This window comes from Bison bison, unplaced genomic scaffold (genome assembly GCF_000754665.1).
Source record: "Bison bison bison isolate TAMUID 2011002044 unplaced genomic scaffold, Bison_UMD1.0 scf7180017850637, whole genome shotgun sequence".
In the NCBI taxonomy this organism is placed as follows: domain Eukaryota; kingdom Metazoa; phylum Chordata; class Mammalia; order Artiodactyla; family Bovidae; genus Bison; species Bison bison.
Window position 1 is genome coordinate 8212 of NW_011481210.1, and position 21200 is coordinate 29411.

General features: G+C 40.6%; 1 protein-coding gene across 1 annotated transcript in view; it reads left to right on the forward strand.

Annotated features, from left to right (window-relative positions):
- The first annotated feature begins 15891 nt into the window (after positions 1-15891).
- The window catches only part of LOC104995132 (allergen Bos d 2-like), a 38636-nt gene continuing 33327 nt past the window's right edge, over positions 15892-21200 (forward strand). Inside the window, exons 1-2 of the mRNA XM_010848875.1 lie at positions 15892-15972; positions 16459-16598. Coding sequence (XP_010847177.1) covers positions 15892-15972; positions 16459-16598 — 221 coding nt within the window. The remainder of the gene's footprint in view (positions 15973-16458; positions 16599-21200) is intronic.

Here is a 21200-nt window from a genome sequence, read left to right on the forward strand (position 1 = left end):
TGTATAGAACAGTCTTATGGACTCTGTGGGAGAGGGAGAGGGTGGGAAGATTTGGGAGAATGGCATTGAAACATGTAAAATATCATGTATGAAATGAGATGCCAGTCCAGGTTCAATGCACGATACTGGATGCTTGGGGCTAGTGCACTGGGACGACCCAGAGGGATGGTATGGGGAGGGAGGAGGGAGGAGGGTTCAGGATGGGGAACACATGTATACCTGTGATGGATTCATTTTGATATTTGGCAAAACTAATACAATTATGTAAAGTTTAAGAATAAAATAAAAAAAATAAAAAATAACCCTTCACCAATACAATTTTTAATCAGCCCACTATACTATACTAATAGTTTTCTAACTTTTCTAAAAAACCTGTTTTTAAAAGGTTTAAAACATTTCGTGCCTCTCATGGTTAAGAGGCTATAAAAAATCACATGTGGCCAGACAAGCCTGTTAGACAGGCTAGAAAAGCTTCAGAGAAGTTTGTAGATTGAAACACTCTTGCGACGCCCAGGAGTTTTTATTAACTGGAGCTCTAAGGTAACTCCTTCTCCGAAAGAGGTGGTGGGGAACAGCCCCCCGTAAAGTCAGAGGTGTAGGTGAGAGCACAAAGGAGTAAAGTAGGCAGGCTCTGGTTATGGGGGTAGATGTCCGAAAATTTCCAGGGGGACTCCTGAGGCTCGATCCCGCCTTTGTGTATGTCGAGCCTCCTTCCTCATGACCTTTGTCATGGACAAAGCTCCTCATGCTGGCTTCCGACAACCTGTCACACCTTATGCTGTATATAGATATTGAGCTATTTCCTCCAAATCTCCTAAAGGAGACAGAGGGATGTTGAAAGACACTTTCCTTGTCACTGCAGGAGCATGCAGGCCAACAGATGATGAGGTCCCAGGACAAGCAGGGTTCTAGAACATTCTAAAGATGAGCCAGAAGCAGTGAGAGGAACAACAAGGTGCTTTTGCACAGCACAGGGAACTATATTCAATATCTCATTCTGATCTATAATGGGACAGACTCTGAAAAACACTAGATGTTGTGTATATGTGTAACTGAATCACTGCTGCATGGCAGAAACTCACACAACAATAGAAATCAATGATAGTTCCATTCTGTTTTTATAAAGCAGTAAAAGGAAGCCAGGAGGGCACCAGTAACCCTCAACACAACGAAAAGAACTGCAGGACTCGGCTCCCAGTGTGGTGTGTCTCCCTGACACACACACATATACCTCAGGATCCCACCAGCCATGTGGTGACCTATCAGCAAGACACACGGTAATCTGAGGTCAGCGGGCGCTCTCACCCTGCAGGGAACCAGGGGCGGGGGTGCAGAACTGGAGTCCAGAACCACAGTGAATTCCTCCTGCTACTCCCTGCTGTATGAAACGCCACTCCCCTGCTGTATCTCATCAGAAGTAAATATTCTCAAGACACAAGTCTACCATTGCCCGGAAGCTTAGCAACACAGCTCACACCATGCCCAAGGTGCCCTTTGTTCAGAATCCAGGTAAACTCACTTCACTGTGTCATTTCGTGCTTCAACATTTTTAGCAATTTCCAGGGAGTTAAAAACAAACAAACAAAGAAAAAAAACAAATCTTACATGATTCTTGTCTTGAAATTCAACAATACTGACGCAGGGACAGTCTTGGTGGTCCAGCGGTTAAGACTCCACCTTCTAAATCACAGAATGTTGAGTTCCATGCACGGTCGGAGAACCAAGATCATGGGTGGCCTGCAGCAACTAAGAGCTGACACAGCAAAAACAAAACAAAACAAAATACTGATGCCAACCTAACATTCAGGCCATATACCCACATTTCTGCTTAAGGCCACACTGTTCATCCTTCCATATTTATTTTCATCCTTCAAATAGTTTAATCCAAATAGTTAATTCCATTTAATCCAAACAGTTTTTTAACTAATCCAAATATTTTCTTCCTCTTTACTTTCTGGCTTTTGGTATTTAATCCAAATAGTTTCTTCCTCTTTACTTTTTTGCTTTTGGTAATGTATACATATTTGTGTTCTACATTTGTCTACCTCACAACATTTTATAATATAATTTTTTCAATTGTTTCATAAACAGATCCCTTGAAGAAAGTTTATAGTAAGTAAGTAAGTAAGTCAAAGTTGCTCAGTCCTGTCGCTATTTGCAACCCCATGGACTATACAGTCCATGGAATTTTCCAGGCCAGAATACTGGAGTGGGTAGCCTTTCCTTTCTCCCAGGGATCTTCCCAACCCAGGAATCAAACCAGGGTCTCCTGCATTGCAGGCAGATTCTTTACCAACTGAGCTATCAGGGAAGCCAAAGGAGACTTTATGCGAAATAAAACATTTCTCAGTTAGCTGAAATATTTCAAAGCACCTACGTTATGCTTGACAGAGGATGAGATGGTTAGATGGCATCACCAACTCAATGGACATGAGTTTGAGTAAACTCCAGGAGTTGGTGATGGACAGGGAGGCCTAGCGTGCTGTGGTTTATGGGGTTGCAAAGAGTCGAACATGACTGAGCGACTGAAGAGAACTGAACTGACATTATGCTGGCAAGGAAAACGATAATTTTTAGTCTTTATTTGGGACAGAATAGAATTTGTCTTCTCTGTCACCATTCACCACCACTGCTGTGAGCACCTCATTTATTTTCAGGGACTCCAGCCCTCAGCTCCATTCTCTGAATGTATGCCTTGTTCTAACATCATTCTTTTATTTGCTCTGGTGTAAAAGGGGCAGTTCATAAATACATTTTGAAAATTTGGCAATAGGAACTGTTTCATGCCCTGCTACACATCACCTCCAAACTACTGTAAATAATAATAATAATAATTTCATTTAGGTGTCTATGTGGGTTCCTATTCCCCAAGTTGTTTTGCTAGAAGAGTCTATGGGAACATGTGTACCTGGCACTCTCTATAACCCTGAGCTCTCAGGTTTCTGCACCACATGAAAATAAAATAAAAAACTGAGTACAGATAGGTGGCAGGTCACAGGAGAAATGCAGCCAAAATCAAAACTTACTAAATGACAATGCAACTTTGCTGACTGAAGCAGATAGTATCATGTGGACAGACACAAGTTCAGGTGTTAATCATAAAACCCTCTTCCATTTTGCACATAAGACTAATGGAAGAGACATTACTCAAAGCCCTTTGCAATACAAACAGACTTCTTATCGATTGAAAGGAAGGTTTACACAAATGCTCTCAAATATAATAATGAGGTACAATAAAAAGTGTGACCAGGGAGACAGACCACTAAAATAGTTTCAAGAATTTAAAGTGAAGTAGCTGCAGTTTAAATAATGAAAGTGTTAGGCAGCAAACAGGAAACAGGAAACATGAGCCACTAAAAAATATTTTATCTTCAAAAACTATTTTCAAGGTCTTTCTCCCAGTTGACAATATATCCATCTGATACTATGGCATTGTGGATCTATGGCACAGTGACTACAGCCATGAAATTAAAAGACACTTGCTCCTTCAAAGAAGAGCTATGACAAATGTAGGTAGTGTGTTAAAAAGGAGACACATTACTTTGCCAACAAACATCTGTGTAATGAAAGCTATGGTTTTTCCAGTATGGCTGTGAGAGTTGGACCAAAAAGAAAGCTGAGCACCGAAGAACTGATGCTTCTGAACTGTGGTGTGGGAGAAGACTCTTGAGAGTCCCTGCAACTGCAAGGAGATCAAGCCAGTCCATCCTAAAGGAAATCAATTCTGAATATCCATTGGAAGGACTGATGCCAACACTGAAGCTCCAATACTTTGGCCACTGTATGCGAAGAGCCAACTCATTGGAAAAGACCCTAATGCTTGGAAAGATTGAAGGCAGGAGGAGAAGGGGACAACAGAGGATGAGATGGTTGGATGGCATCACCAACTCACCAGACATGAGTATGAGCAAACTCTGGGAGATGGTAAAAATGAAAGCCTAGGGTGCTGAATTCCATGAGGTTGCAAAAAGTTGGACACAACTGAGGGCCTGAACAATACAATAGCAACAGGATTGAGTTTAATCAGTGTGCATCAGTGTACTCTTAAAGTTTTCCAGGAGTTAAGGAGTAAGGATGGAGAAGGCAATGGCATTCCACTCCAGTACTCTTGCCTGGAAAATCCCATGGACGGAGGAGCCTGTAGGCTGCAGTCCATGGGGTCACTAGGAGTCGGACTGAGCGACTTCACTTTCACTTTTCATGCATTGGAGAAGGCAATGGCAACCCACTCCAGTGTTCTTGCCTGGAGAATCCCAGGGACAGGGGAGCCTGGTGGGTTGCCGTCTATGTGGTCGCACAGAGTCGGACACGACTGAAGCGACTTAGTAGCAGCAGCAGCAGCAGCAGCAGCAAGGAGTAAGGAAGGTGCAATCAAAAAGTAAAAGCCACTCGCGATTTTAGTAAGAAACAAGTGAAGGAACACGTCTGTCTCATCACGTAGTTACCCTGTGCGTGTGTTGTGAGTGAGATAAAAACATTTAAAAGCTATGTTCTAAGTGAATGACAAGTATACATGTTATATTATTAATTACAGTCACCATACTGTTCATTACCTCTTTCTTTAAATCACAGGATCTCTTCAGGTAATTGTAACTAAACAAAAACACCTGATTGCTCAGTCAGGAAAGAATCTGCCTGCAATGCAGAATACCTGGGTTCAATTTCTGGATCAGGAAGATCCCCTGGAGAAGGGAATAGCAACCCATGCGAGTATGCTTTCCCAGAAAATCCAATGGACAGAGGAGCCTTGTGGGTTGTAGGTTACTGTCCATGGGTTGCAATAGTCAGACACTACTGAGCGGCTAAATAAAAACAACAAAGGATTCATTTAAGTCAATAAAGCTTTGTGTTTGAAACTGGGTATCTGCTTATGTTAAGGACTCTGTAAGTCTCAAGCATTTACTCCATGATTATTTGCTTTAGGTTCAAAACGTAGCAAACATAATACTGTAATGATCTATACATGGATGAGTAGTCTTATATTCACAAGTTTGTGAACCATGAACACTTAATGCTTATGACACGAACTTGTTGAAAGCTAGTCATATGACCCTCGTTTTTCAATTGTCTAATTTAATGCCGTCTCAAACACAAATAAAGAATGGGGGACAACAAAGGAAAACAAAAATGAAACCTGTGTGGGGTACAGAAATATACATGCAGATTGTGCATAAAAGTACAAGGGAAATTCAGTGGAAAATAATAAATTTGTGGAGCAAAGTTGTTGTAAAAACTGGATATCTATTGGCCAGAAAAAAATAAAAAAGAACTTCATTCATCACTCTGTGTTTTAGAACTAGCACAGAGATATTTATAGACCTATATGTAAGACCTAGAGCAAGAAATGCTCTAGAGGTAAAGCACGGGAGAAAAGCTCTGTGACCTAAAACTAAGGTTACTGATGACAAAATACACCTAGGCAGAGTCACTCACTGGAAACAGTACATTAGTAACCTGATCTTGCTCAACACGGAAATGTTTACAAACCTCAGGGATACCCTTAAGGAAGGGTAAGAGAAGCCTGTGACCAGGGGGAAAAATATTTGCACATCTTCTATCTGAAAAAAGGACTTGTATCCAAAACACATTAACAATCTCCAACCTTTAAAATAAGGAAACACATAACCTACTGGGTCATGGCCAAATGACTTGCAGAGACACTTAACCAAAGAAAATAGGCACATGGGAAGTACAGACATTATAAGATGTCTCTTTATTTCTTTAAGTGATGGAAGTTACAACTGTAACTGGATGCCATTGTGCACTTATTATGATATCTGAAAGGAAAGCAAGTGGTCACATCAAGTCCTGGCAAAAATCTGGAGCCAAGGTAGTTCCATTTACTGTTGGTAGGACTCTAAAATCCTAAGGTATTGAGATCCAGTACTTCTACCCCTAAGTGTCTACCTAGGAGATAAGATGGCTGAGTTCATGACAAAGATTTGTCTAGGAACCTGTATCCATCAACATTTGAATGGATAAATGGAATAAATCCACACTTTCCCTGGTGGCTCAGAGGTAAAGGATGCATATGCAAATGCTGGAGGTGTGTGCTCCATCCCTGGGTTGGGAAAGTTTCCCTGAAGGAGGAAATGGCAAGCCACTCCAGTATTCCTTCCTGGGAAATCCCATGGACAGAGGAGCTCGGTGGGATAAAGTCCATGGGGCTGCAAAAGAATTGGACACACTTAGTGACTAAGCACCCACATATCACTTTGCCCAAGCAAGATAATACATACAGGAGTAAATGGGAACACAGTCTACAAAAAATACAGAAGATTATTAAAATAAATATGCTAAGTGAAAGAAGCCAGACACACACACAGAGATTCAATTTTTGGGAAAATTCTAAAGAAAAAATAATTTATTTTGGTTTCAGAAAACTGAAGACTGTGTTCCCAGGACTGGGTGGGAGAAGGTTAAACGGGGAGCAAGGAAGGATGACCAAGGAGCCCAAGGATAGTTTTGAACTTGACAGATATGCTCGCCATGTTGATTAAGGAAAAGATATCACAGTTCTATTCATCCAAAGCTTATCAACTGTACCCCTAAAACATGTGAACTTTTGTTGTATCTCAGATAATACTTTTAAAAGCTCATCTTTCACTTCAGCTCTAGAGTTCAGTTCAGTTATAGAGGTTCCGTTCAATATCTGTATTTTTATATCTCTAATCAATATCTATCCATTTACTTTTTTTTTTTTAATTAATAGGGCTGGCGTCATCCTGAGAGCAAACTGAGAATTATTTAGAGAGAGTTTACCCATGGTTTCTTTAATCTAGGTTCCCTAATGCATGGATAAGTTCAGGAGGAAGGTTGAAAGAGCATGGATCTTAGTATCAGGAGCTACATGTAAGGCAGAAATCTTACCCACTGTAGTGAGACTAGGTTATATCCACAAGGCAAGATGAAATTGTAGAGATGAACTTGGGAGGAATACTTGAGTATGGTAGGAGATCAGAATTTTCTCCTGTTGAAAATATGAAATTAAAATATAACATTCTAAACATAAAGACGTCATAGTGTACACACACATACACACACACATGAGATACTATGCAACCATAAAAATGTTGAAATTTTGCCATTTGCAGCAACATGGATGAACTTTGAAGGCATTCAGCCTAGTGAATAAAGTTGAAGAAAGACAAATACTGTATGATATCACGTGTGAAATCTAAAAAATCAAATAGGCTAGTGAATATAACAAAAAATCAGCAAATACACAGATACAGAAACAAATTAGTGATGGGTAGTGTGGGAAGGAGGGGAGGGGTAAGGTAACAAGCAGGGAGTAAGACGTAGAAAATACTATGTATAAGATAAACAGTATACGAAGATATATGGTACAACATAGGAAATAACGCCTATATTTTATAACTATAAATGGAGTATACAAAAATTGGAAGTTACTATATGGTACATATAGTACCATAGCATCTACATACAGATGCTAAAGCTGACACTCCAGTACTCTGGCCACCTCATGCGAAGAGTTGACTCATTGGAAAAGACTCTGATGCTGGGAGGAATTGCGGGCAGGAGATAAAGGGGACGACAGAGGATGAGATGGCCGGATGGCATCACTGACTCGATGGACGTGAGTTGGAGTGAACTCCAGGAGTCGGTGATGGACAGGGAGGCCTAGCGTGCTGTAATTCATGAGGTCGCAAAGAGTCAGACACGACTGAGCAACTGAACTGAACTGATATGGTACATCGCTAACTTCTATAATATTGTACATCAACTGTACTTCAATTTCCAAAACAACACAATATAGACTCCTCTGAGGGATGCCCTGACAAGCAATTCCTAGTAAAGAACCCACATGTTAATCTTCATAAACCAGACAGTACCGCCTTTAGTTGTAGAACATAAGCTTAAACTGACCTCTTCAATTCTAAACAAATAACACGGGAGTTGGGGCTATGAGTCTTGGACTGTTAGTCCCATTTCGGAATCTGAGGATATAAAAGAATATAAGTATCAGTGTTTTTGAAATACTTTTCATACATCCTATGCGTTCTCATTTATTCTGAAGGCAAATGTCCAGATCTACCTAAGCTTCTTTTCAAAAACCTAAGATTGCAAAAAATGCTCAGCTGCCAACCAGGATATAAGAAGATAATGCATATGCAATCAAGGTTTTGGGATTAACCACTGTTTGATCATTATGTTATTCACCAAGAGACCCATCTTTTGAGAAGCGGGACCAATTCACAACCTCTCTAACAATTGACACACCCTGAGCTTCTCTAGAAGAAGGACCACAAAGGTCACAAGATGAAGGTTGTCTTCCTGACTCTTCTCCTTGGTCTGGTTTGTGCTGCCCAGGAAGCTCCAGCTGAGCTAGACCCTTCAGTTCAGTTCAGTTCAGTTCGGTCGCTCAGTCATGTCCAACTCTTTGCGACCCCATGAATCACAGCACGCCAGGCCTCCCTGTCCATCACAAACTCCCGGAGTTCACTCAGACTCATGTCCATCGAGTCAGTGATGCCATCCAGCCATCTCATCCTCTGTCATCCCCTTCTCCTCCTGCCCGCAATCCCTCCCAGCATCAGAGTCTTTTCCAATGAGTCAGCTCTTCGCATGAGGTGGCCAAAGTACTGGAGTTTCAGCTTCAGCATCATTCCCTCCAAAGAAATCCCAGGGCTGAGACTCTTCAGAGGTACCTAAATTCAGCTGATCTGGGAGAAGGTCTTGGTTCTGTGTGTCTGTGTGTGAGAGAGAGAGAGAGAGAGAGAGAGAGCCTTGTTTATATGTATGAGCAGATTGTATAGATATGCCATGGTCCACCTATCTACATGAGCATAAAACAGCCCTCTGTCTTTCTGCTCTCTGTATTTATTTTTTTCCATCTTATTTGTCTGGTATGTGAAAAAAAAAATGTTACTATGGTACCATTCAGGGAGCTAAGAACTGTCATGGTTTTCAATGTTGCTGCTTTGGCTAATTTAAGAAACTCAAATTCTATGCCTTCTGCTCAAATATGAATGATCATTTCATTTCATATTCTTCTGCAAGGCAGGAGGTAGAATCCTACTTGGCTTAATAAGATTGAATTTACTTCTCTTCTGAGGTAAATGCAGAGGGAAAGGTTGTGTTCGGTGTTGGTGAGAATCCAGTGAAAAGACTGAATGATGTTTATGGAGACTCAGACATCTTAGATTACAGGAGACTGGCATGCCATTTCCACGGCCATGGGTAACAAGAAGAAGACTTAGGAAGGAGGCCCCCTGAGGGCATACGTCCATTGGCTTGAATGTACTGACAGCTATGAAGAGTTCTCCATTAAATGTTATGCCAAGCAAGCACAATCTGCCTAAACTGAGAACAATGAGACCGCTGACTTCTGACATGGGGCCCGGTCGACAATAGCGTGAGTCATGGTTGTGAAGTTGAGTGTGGGAACTCTATCGATGGAAGGGTGCCCTCAAGCGCTGGGGAACAGATGGTCACCAAGAAACATCTTGTCTGTTTGTTTTTCAGGCTTTATGAGACATGCATGTTACTTAATGCAGTTGCAAAGAGAGAAGGGGATGTTTATGTCCTAAGACGTGAGTATGCGAGCTCTGCCAATGTGTGCATCTTCTCAAGCATGTTAGTTGCTCAGCTGCGTCTGACTCTGCAACCCCACGGACTCTAGCCCACCAGGCGCCTCTGTCCATGGGATTCTGCAGGCAAGAATACTAGAGTGGGTTGTCATTTCCTACTCCAGGGGATCTTCCCAACCCAGTGATTGAACTCATGTCTCCTGCCTCTCCAGCAACAGTAGGCAGATTCTTTAGTGCTGAGCCACCTGAGAAACCCTTTATTTAACCATCAAGATCAAATTTTCTTTAACTAATGAAATCTTTAAATATGAAAAGTTTGTCTTTAGCATGTTGAAGAAGTAGAGCCTGATTCATTTAAATCTCACAGATAAGTACGAGAATAGTTAAAATGACAGCAAAAATTTCACACTAATTTTTAAATAATTTGAAAGCAAAGGGGGGCACTGGCACAGACCTTGATCTCTATAGTTTACAGTACTAGAAATAAATGTCAAATACCAATACTGTAATATTAAGCAATGAAAAGCCTACATAATTGATTTTCATGGGAAAAAATTTACAATAGAACATTCTAATCTTGGTCCAAGGCATGTTTTTTTTAATTTCATGTGTGGACATGTGGACACAGGACCTAATTAGAAAACATTTCAGAATATATATCTCCAACATTGGGCAATAGCCTCATGTATACCTCTCTGATTACCACTGTACCAGAAAGTAACTTTATCTATTAATTTTATTTTCACCTGACCTCCTTAAATTCATGACAGTACTTGTAAATTCGGCCAAAAAATTCCTGAAACTTTTAACAGTCAGCTCTTGTGAGCTGGTATGAGACAGTTGATGGGGAACACCTAGTCGAGTTTCAATAAGCAACTTTGCTATTGTTCACAGATTATTCAGTCTAGGAGACTGGAAGTCTTTACTGTCTTAAGAAGAGGGGTGTGTGGAGAAAGCTTTGCTAGTTGACTAGCTGTTTTAACTGGTTTTAATGACACAGCAGTAGAAATGCCAGTGAGATAGAGACCACCATCGGAGCAAAGACTGATGACAGCATGCGAAGAATAAGACATGTCCAGCAGAGAAGAAGTTAATTGCATCGAGATCTTGATTTTTTTTTTTCCTGTCACAGATATGGGTTCAAATTGATTTGTATATCAGACAACGTGTTAGCAATCTACGGTGAAAACTTTGATGGAGTGAAGACTATAATGGGTTCAAATTGATTTGTATATCAGATAATGTGTTAGCAATCTATGGTGAAAACTTTGATGGAGTGAAGACTACAAAACTGACTTGACTCCTTGGTACATTATTGTAGCTTATTCTATGCAAATTAACTATGTTCATATTTTCAATATTTTTATACTAAGGACAGAAGTCCTTATACTAAGGACACCTTATAGTTTATTAGGCACAGTACAGAAGACATGAGTTCACACGGGAGAATTCAGACATCATGTGACATGAACCAGAAACGCAGAAAGGTTGTCTACTAGAAAACTGAAGAAATGCATCCGCTGGGGATTCTACCAGATGACTTTTTTTTTAAATTAGATACACTTACCCAGGGAGTGGAATGAAATATTCCAGAATGTTTCATGGGTTTCTTGCTAAATATCACATATTGGAGCTGCCGGGTATAGACACCAAAGTGAACTAAGGTTTAAACTTTGAGTTTGCAGACTCACAGGTCCTGGCCTTGACTGCATTCATTTTGAATATAAATGCTTAATTTTTTTTTTGGGGGGGGGTCACAATCGCTAAAATAACACGTGACACCTGAACCCAAACCTCTGCAAATAACCACTGGATCACATAGAATCCTTCAAATGCACTATGGTGAAGCATGTCACTCACTCTACCATCTGGCCAACCACAAGGTTCAATAACATGACTTTCTATCCCTTCTGATATTATATGCACATTTGGGGTGGATAGGGCTTGTATCTGGTCTGTGAGGATGACAGAGCCTGAGTTATTCTCCGAGTAGCATGTGCCATGAGATAAGCGTGCTTGGTGAAAACTCCAAAAATTTCCCTCCCATTCATTTCAACATTGCTAAGTTGTGTCTGACTATTAAGGCTCCATAGACACCAGCATGCAAAATTCCTCTACCCTCCACTATCTCCCAGAGATTGCTCAAACTCATGTACATTGAGGCAGTGATGTTATCTATCCATCTTAATTGATTAAGGTCAAGGAAAATCCCAGAGACAGAATTCTATGATATAGACAACGTGGACAGAGTTAGGCTTGGGAGGAATTCTGAGTCTCACTTCCACTGCATAAACGTAAGGAATTTGTTTTAAGTCATACCTGGATGGTCTACTGGTTTTCCCTATTTCTTCCATTTAAGTCTGAATTTTGCAATAAGGAGTTCATGATCTGAGCCACAGTCAGCTCCTGGTCTTGTTTTTGCTGATTTTACAGAACTTCTCCATCTTTGGCTGCAAAGAATATAATCAATCTGATTTTGGAACTGACCATCTGGTGATGTCCATGTGTAGAATCTTCTCTTGTGTTGTTGGAAGAAGGTGTTTGCTATGACCTGTGTGTTCTCTTGGCAAAACTCTGTTAGCCTTTGCCCTGCTTGATTTTGATCTCCAAGGCCAAATTTGCCTGTTACTCCAGGTTATTTCTTGACTTCCTACTTTTGCATTCCAGTCCCCTATAATGAGAAGGACATTTTTTTAGCGTGTTAGTTCTAGGAGGTCTTGAAGGTCTTCATAGAAATGTTCGACTTCAGCTTCTTCAGCATTACTTGGATGATTTCAGCATTAGACTTGGATGACTGTGACACTGAATAGTTTGCCTTGGAAATGAACAGAGATCATTCTGTAGTTTTGAGATTGCATCCAAGTCCTGCATTTCAGACCCTTTTGTTGACTATGAATGCTACTCCATTTCTTCTAAGTGACTCTTGCCCATGGTTGTAGCTATAATGGTCATCTGAATTAAATAACCATTTCTGGTCCATTTTAGTTCACTGATTCTTAATGTCGATATTCACTCTTGCCATCTCCTGTTTGACCACTTCCAATTTGCCTTGATTCATGGACCTAACATTCCAGTTTCATATGCAATATTGTTCTTTACAGCACTGGACTTTACTTCCATCACTAGTCTTATCCACAACTGGGTGTTGTTTTTGCTTTGACTCCATCTCTTCGTTCTTTCTGGAGTTATATCTACACTCTTCTCCAGTAGAATATTGGGCACCCACCAACATGGGGAGTTCATCTTTCACTGTCATATATTTTTGCCTTTTCATACCATTCAGGGCTTTTCAAGGCAAGAATACTGAAGGGGTTTGCCATTCTCTTCTCCAGTGGATCACACACTGTCAGAATTGTCCACCATGCCTGTCCATCTTGGGTGGCCCTACATGGCATGGCTCATAGTTTCATTGAGTTAGACAAGGCTCTGGTCCATGTGATCAGTTTGATTAGTTGGATTAGGCAAAGGAGAAAAGGAAAGATATACCCACTTGAGTGCAGAGACCCAGAGAATAGCAAAAAGAGAAAAGAAGCCTTCCTCAGTGATCAATGCAAAGAAATAGAGGAAAACAATAGAATGGGAAAGACAAGAGATGTTTTCAAGAAATGTAAAGATATCAAGGGAATATTTCATGCAAAGATGGGCACAATAAAGGACAGAAATGGTATGGACCTAACAGAAGCAGAAGATATTAAGAACAGCTGGCAAGAATACACAGAAGAACTACACAAAAAAAGATGTTCATGACCCACATAATCACGATGGTGTGATCACTCATCTAGAGCCAGACCTTCTGGAATGCAAATTCAAGTCGGCCCAAGGAAGCATTGTTATAAACAAAGCTAGTGAAGGTGATGGTATTCCAGTTGAGCTATTTAAAATCCTAAAAGAGGATGCTGTAAAAGTGATGTACTCAATATGCCAGCAAATTGGGAAAACTCAGCAGTGGACACAGGACTGGAAAATGTCAGTTTTCATTCCAATCCTAAAGAAAGGCAATGCCAAAGAATGTTCAAACTACTGTGCAATTGCACTTATCTCACACACTAGCAAAGTAATGCTCAAAATTCTCCAAGCTATGCTTCAAGAGTATGTGAACTGTGAAATCCCAGATGTTCACGCCTGGATTTAAAAATGGCAGAGGAACCAAAGATCAAATTGCCGACATCCATTGGATCATCAAAAAAACATGAGAGTTCCAGAAAAACATCTATTTCTGCTTGAAATATGCCAAAGCCTTTGGCTGTATGGGTCACAACAAACTGAGGAAAATTCTGAAAGAGATGGGAATACCAGACCACCTGACCTGCCTCTTGAGAAATCTCTATGCAGGTCAGGAAGCAACAGTTAGAACTGGACATGGAACAACAGATTGGCTTCCAACTGGGAAAGGACGTGCCAAGGCTGTATATTGTCACTCTGCTTATCTAACTTATATGCAGGCTACATCATGAAAAATGCTGGACTGAAAGAAACACAAGCTGGAATAAAGATTGCCAGGAGAAATATAGATAACCTCAGATATGCAGATGACACCACCCTTATGGCAGAAAGTGAAGAGGAACTAAAAAGCCTCTTGATGAAGGTGAAAGAGGAGAGAGAAAAAGTTGGCTTAAAAGTTGACATCCAGAAAACGAAGATCATGGCAAATCTGTCCCTTCACTTCATGGAAAATAGACGGGGAAACAATGGAAACAGTGAGATAATTTATTTTTGGAGTGCTCCAAAATTAGTGCAGATGATGACTCAGTGATGAAATTGAAAGATGGTTGCTCCTTGGAAGAAACCAACCTAGACAGCATATTAAAAAGCAAAGATTTTGTTGACCAACCTAGAGAGCATATTAAAAAGCAGAGACATTACTTTGCCAACAAGTTCCATCTAGTCAAGGCTAGGGCTTTTCCAGTAGTCATGAATGAATGTGAGAGTTGGACTATAAAGAACACCAAGTGCTGAAGAATGGATGCTTTTAAACTGTGGTGTTGGAGAATACTCTTGAGAGTCCATTGGACTGTAAGGAGATCCAACCAGTGCATCCTAAAGGAACTCAGTCCTGAATATTCATTGGAAAGACTGAGGCTGAAGCTGAAACTCCAATACTTTGGCCACCTGATGGGAAGAACTGACTCATTGGAAAAGACCCTGATGCTAGGAAAGATTGAAGGCAGGAGGAGAAGGGGACAACAGAGGATGAGATGGTTGGATGGCATCACTGACTCTATGGACATGAGTTTGAGTAAACTCCGGGAGTAGGTGATGGACAGGGAGGCCTGCCATGCTGCAGTCCATGGGGTCACAAAGAGTCAGACAAGACTGAGCGACTGAACTGAACTGAACTGATAGAGATAAGTTGCTGTAGAAATTAGAAATCCATATGCAAAAAAAAAAAAACAAAAAACACCTTCATCCCATTCATTACTCGATGTTTTACAACTAACACAGAGAAACTCACATACCTGTATGTAAGACCGAAAGCAAGACAGACTCTGGCAGTAAAACGCAGGTGGATACTCTGTGACCACAGATTAGGTGGTTACTGATTAGAATATACACCAAGAAGGATCTTTCAGTGGGAACAGTAACCAGGCCTCTATCCAAATATTTAACTAGTGGTTAGAAGTGTGGGAATGGGTGTAGGGGTAATGTAACAGGAGGGGAATAAGAGGTATAAAGTACTATGTATAAAATAAACAATGTTCAAAGATATATGGTACAGCATTTATAGCTATAAATGGAGTGAGTATATAAAAATTACAAATCACTATACGGTACATCTCTAACTTACATAATTTGGTACATCAACTACATCTCAATTTCAAAACAAAAAAATATAGACTCCTCTGAGGGATGCCCTGACAACCAATTCCTGGTAAAGAAGCCACATATTAATCTTTTAAACCAGATTATACTGTCTTTAGTTTCAGGGTATAAACTTAAACTGACCTTTCAATGCTAAATAAATAACACATGAGTTGGGGCTATGAGTCTTAGACTGTTTCTCCCATTTTGGAATCTGAAGATATTAAAGAATATTAAGTATCAGTGTCTTTGAAATACCTCGTATGTTCTCTAATTTCTCATTTAATCTGAAGGAAATTGTCCACATCGAAGCTTCCCTTAAACTCATCTCTTTATAAAAACCACAGATTACCAAAAAAAGCTCACCTGCCAACCAGGATATTGGAAGATGACATCTATGTAAGCAAGATCTTGTGATTAACCACTGTTTGATCATTAGGTATGCTGCCAAGAGACCCATCCTATAAGAAGAGGGATGAATTCACAACCTCTCCAACACCTGAGACACCGTCAGCTTCTATAGAAGAAGGACTGCAAGATGAAGACTGTGTTCCTGACTCTTCTCCTTGGTCTGGTTTGCGCTGCCCAGGAAGCTCCAGCTGAGCTAGACCCCTCACAGGTACCCAAATTTAGCTGATCTGGGAGAAGGTCTTTCTTGGTCTGTGAGTGTGTGTGTGAGACAGAGCCTTGTTTATCTGTATGACCAGATTGTATAGACATGCCATGGTCCACCTATCTCTATGAGCATAATAAAACCCTCTTATCTTTCAGCTCTTTGCATTTTTTTCCCCAAATTATTTGTCTCCACGTGAAAAAAAGAAAAAAAGCCTACCATGCTATCCTTTAGGGATTGATGAACTGCCATGGTCTTTAATGTTGCTCTTTTACCTATTTTAAGAAACTCAAACTCTATGCTTTCTGCTTGAATATAAATGATTATTTCATTTCATGTTATTCTGCAAGGCAGGGGGTAGAATCCTACTTTGTTTAATAAGATTGAATTTTCTTCTCTTCTGAGGTAAATGCAGAGGCAACGATTGGGTTGGGTATTGGTGAGAATCCAGTGAAAAGACTGAGTGATGCTTATGGAGACCTTCCTTCTTAGATTACAGGAGACTGGCACAGCATTCTCATGGCTGCAGATAACATACAGAAGATTGAGGAAGGAGGCCCCCTGAGGGCATACATCCGTCAGCTTGAATGTACTGACGGCTGTTCCTCACTATCCGTTAACCTTTATGCCAAGTAAGAAAAATCTGCCTAAACTGAAAACAATGAGACCGCTGACTTCTGACATGGGGTCCGGTCGACAATGTGCAGTGAACGGTGTGAGTCATGGTTGTGAAGATGAGTGTGTAAACTCTATCGATGGGAGGGTACCCTCAAGCTCTAGGGAACAGATGATGACAAATCTTGTCTGTTTGTTTCTCAGGTTTCCCAGCCAATGCACATTCCTCAATGTAGTTGCAGAGAGAGAAGGGGATGTTTATCATGTAGGATGTGAGTATTCGAGCTCTGCCGATGTGTGCGTCATCCCAAGCATGATAGTTGCTCAGCTGTGTCCGACTATTTGTGACCCCATGGACTCTAGCTCACCAGGCTCCTCTGTCCATGGGATGGTGCAGGCAAGAACACTAGGATGGGTTGTCATTTCCTCCTCCAGAGCATCTTCCTGACCCAGGGATTGAGCTCAAGTCTCCTGCAACTCCAGCAATGGCAAGTGGATTCTTTATTGCTGAGCCACCTGAGAAACCCCTTATTTAACTGTCAAGATCAAATTTTCTTTAGCTAAAGAAATCCTTTAAACATGAAAAGTTCTTTTTTAGCATGTTGAAGAAGTAGAACATGATTCATTTAAATCTCACAGATAAGTATGAGATATTAAAATGACAGCAAAAAATTTCATACTAAGTTTTACCTAATTTGAAATCAAAAGGGGCACTGACACAGACCTCTATCTCTATAGTTTCAATACTAGAAAGAAACCTCAAATACCAATATTGTAATGTTAAGTAATGAAAAATACCTATTTGATTTTCATGGGGAAAGTGTACAATGGAACATTCTAATCCTGGTCAAAGGCATTTTTTTTTTTAAATTTCATCTGTGGATATTGGACAAAGGACCTAATTAGGAAACATTTCAGAGTATATATCTCTAACATTTGGCAATACCTTCATTTATACCTCTCTGATTACCTCTATACCAGAAGGTAACTTGTGTTATCTATTAACTTTTATTTTCACATGATTTCCTTAAATTCACAGAATATCTTTGTAATCATGACTGTACTTGTGAATTTGTACCAAAAAAAAAATCCTGAAACTCTCACAGTCAGCTCTGGTGAGCTCATATGAGATGATTGAGGTGCAACACCTATTCTAGTTGTGATAAGCAACTTTGCTATTGTTCACAGACTGTTTGGTCTAGAAGACTGGAAGTCTTTACTGTCTTAAGATGAGGGGTGTGTAGAGAAAGCTTCCCAAGGTCACTAACTGTTCCAACAGGTTCTAACCACAGATTGCAAGAAATGCCAGTGAGATGGTGGCAGTTCACTATCAGAGCAAGGGCTGATGATAGATGTGAAGAATGTGACATGTCCAAATGTAAAGATGTTAATCACATTGAGATTTGATTTTTTTTTTTTTCCTGTCGCAGATATGGGTTCACTTTTTCGAACTGATTCCCGTGTCAGAGAACACATTAGCAATCTACGGTGAAAACTTTGATGGCGTGAAGAGCACAAAAGTGACTCAACTCCTTGGTACGTTATTGAAGCTTATTCTGAGCAAATTAACAGTGTTCATATTAGCATGATTTCATTTCAGAAGTGCATGAACACCTTATATTTTATTAAGCACACCGGAACAGACATGAGTTCACACAAGACAATTCAGACTTCATGCGCCATGATCCAGGGCTGAAGAAAGGTTGTCTGGTAGAAAACTGAAGAAATGCGTCTACTGGGGATTCTACTGGGTGACATTAAAAAATATATATATACACTTACCCAGGAGGTGCAATGAAATATTCCAGGGTGCTCCATGGGTTTCTTGACAAAATATCACATATTGGAGTTGCCGGGTTTGGACACCAAAGTAAACCAAGGTTGGAACTTTGAGTTCAGAGACTCGCAGGTCCCAGCCATGACTGATTCCTCTTGAATACATTTTTTTTTTTTTTTTGGCCATGATCATTAAAATAATACCTAAAATCTGAACCCAAACCTCTGTGAATCAACCCTGGATCATATAGAATCCTTCAGAAGCAGCGTGGTCAGTCATGTCTATGTTTCTGAACACTGGCCAACCAGAAGGTACATTTTACATGACCCTTTAACCCTTCTGATATTATATCCAAATTGTGGGTGGGTGAGGCTTGTGTCTCTTTTCTGAGGATGACAGAGCCTGAGTTTTTCTCTGAGTCCCATGTTCGATGAGATTAGTGTGCCTGGTGAAAACTCCAAAAAAATGTATCCCCCATTCATTTCAACAATGTTGTTCAGTCATACGTCGTGTCTGACTCATTGTGGCTCCATGGACTGCAGCACAGAAAGTTCCTCTGACCTCCACTATCTCCCAGAGTTTGCTCAAACTCATGTTGATTGAGTCAGTGACGGTCTCTACACATCTTAATAGATTAAGGTCCAGGTAAACCCCAGAGACGGAATTCTAGGATGCAGACAATGTGGACAGGAGGAGTTGAACTTGGGAGGATATATGAGTCTCAGGACCCACAGTGGCCTTCCCCAATGTACCATTTCAGCATGCATCTGACTTGGAGATGCGTAGGCTCACAGGTGAATGGTCTGTAGTTCACTCAATAGTTGTAAGAACTGGAATGTGATAAAATGTTCACTATGTGGACTCTATCCCCTGGACACATCTGAAGACCTGATGTGAACACTCAGGCACCTCTGTAGAAACTGTTCTGGTGAGCAGGGTTTAGGTGATGGAAGAGGGCAACGGTGATGATGGGACTAATTGAACACTACACAGAGGAGCTGGGTGACACTGTATAAGCTACCAAGGATTCTAATGCACACCTCTTCTGCCCTCTTTGTTATTAAACCCAGCCAAAGGAGACCATGCCACTCAGGAAGACATTCAGCAGTATGAGGAACTGAACAGAGAAAGGGGGATTCCAATAGAACATATAGAAGATCTCACTCAAACAGGTAAAGCCAAGAGGAACACAGGGATCCGAAATGAAACCACATCACGAGGACACTCGATTCAAATTTCCTATCCGCACAGTCGTCTTTTACAAAGGCGGTTATGAAAGAATCCTTTGAAATAGAGGCATCCCAGTGATTATTTTTCCACTTATTCATTCTCTCTCACAGATAACTGTCCTCAATAAGATCTGACAGCCTCTTCTGGGTGAGTAGAATAATGACATATACAACACTGAGTTTTCTTTCTAAGGGAAAGAGTTTTTTCTGGGGCATACCACTTTAATCATGGGATATATATACACAAGGGACTATATTACGCAACTATGTAAAGTAATGAAATAATACCATTTGCAGTAACAAGGGCAGATCTAGAGATGATCATGCTAAGGGAAGTAAGAAAGAGAAAGGCAAGCTTGATATCACTTCCATGTGGAACCAAAAAATATGGCACATATGTATTATTTACAAAATAGAAACAGGCTCAGAGTCCAAAAAAACTTAATGGTTCCTAAAGAGAAAATTGGGAGAGGGATATACTAGGAGTTTGGGATTAAGAGATACACACTCCTGACTTGTATATACATGCATGTCTAACTGAGGGCATGTCTAACTGTGGTCCAGTGATAAAGAATCCACCTGCCAATGCAGGAAATCTGGGTTTTATCACTGGGTCGGGAAGATTTCCGGGGGTTGGAAATGGCAGTGCACTCCAGTATGCTTGCCTGGGAAATCCCATGGACAGAGGAGTCTGGCAGGCTAAAGTCCACAGGAACACAAAAGTGTGGGACAGGATTGGCGCCTAAACAACAACAAAAAATGCATAAAGCATCATGTCGATATACACTTGAAAGTAACACAACATTGCACATCAACTGCATCTCAATAAAAATTAGTTTTAAAAAGGAATAGGAACACAAAACTCTCTACCTTGCCACATGGTAATGGCTGGGGATCCCATAAGTGGTAGAGCTTAAATATCTAAACCATCACACTGGTCTAGACGCCACAGTGAGATGCTCTGAGGACCAAAGAGGAGACTGTGAGAAGCCCTGAGCTGTGAAATACGACGATCCCTGGTGAATACCAACGTGAGTGAATGACCTTACAGCCACAACACCTTCATGATGAAAAATAAGATTTATAGGACGAGTAGAAGGAACAGGTTAACCAGTAATCTCCTACACCAGGGAGCTGTGGAGATGCAACTCAGCAACTCTCAACATACCAGCTGATCCACAAGTGCTCACAAATAGTTTCATCGGGTGGTAGGTCTATGCAACCCCCTATGGGCACACACACACACACACACAGACTTCTGCAAAATGCGTCTCGTAGGGAAATTTCTCCAGTGCTTTCAAACACAAGTGCTTCTATTCTCTGTTTCATTCTCTGACCAACATCATGTTAATCCTATTCAGCTCAACTACGTTTTACATTTTTTTTTCTGTTTATAGAAGTGAACAAAGAAAGAATATGTGTCACATCACAGCACTAATATGTCACAATCAGCCATATGCAGATAAAAGTTTCCTTGAAATCCTCATTTCTTCTCTCCCAGGAAGTCATGATCCAGGAAACATGGCTTTCACTATGAAACTCCTCTGCCCTTGCTGATGTTACTGGATTCCTAAACTGATCAATAAATTGATTAAAGCACATATGTGTAGTGA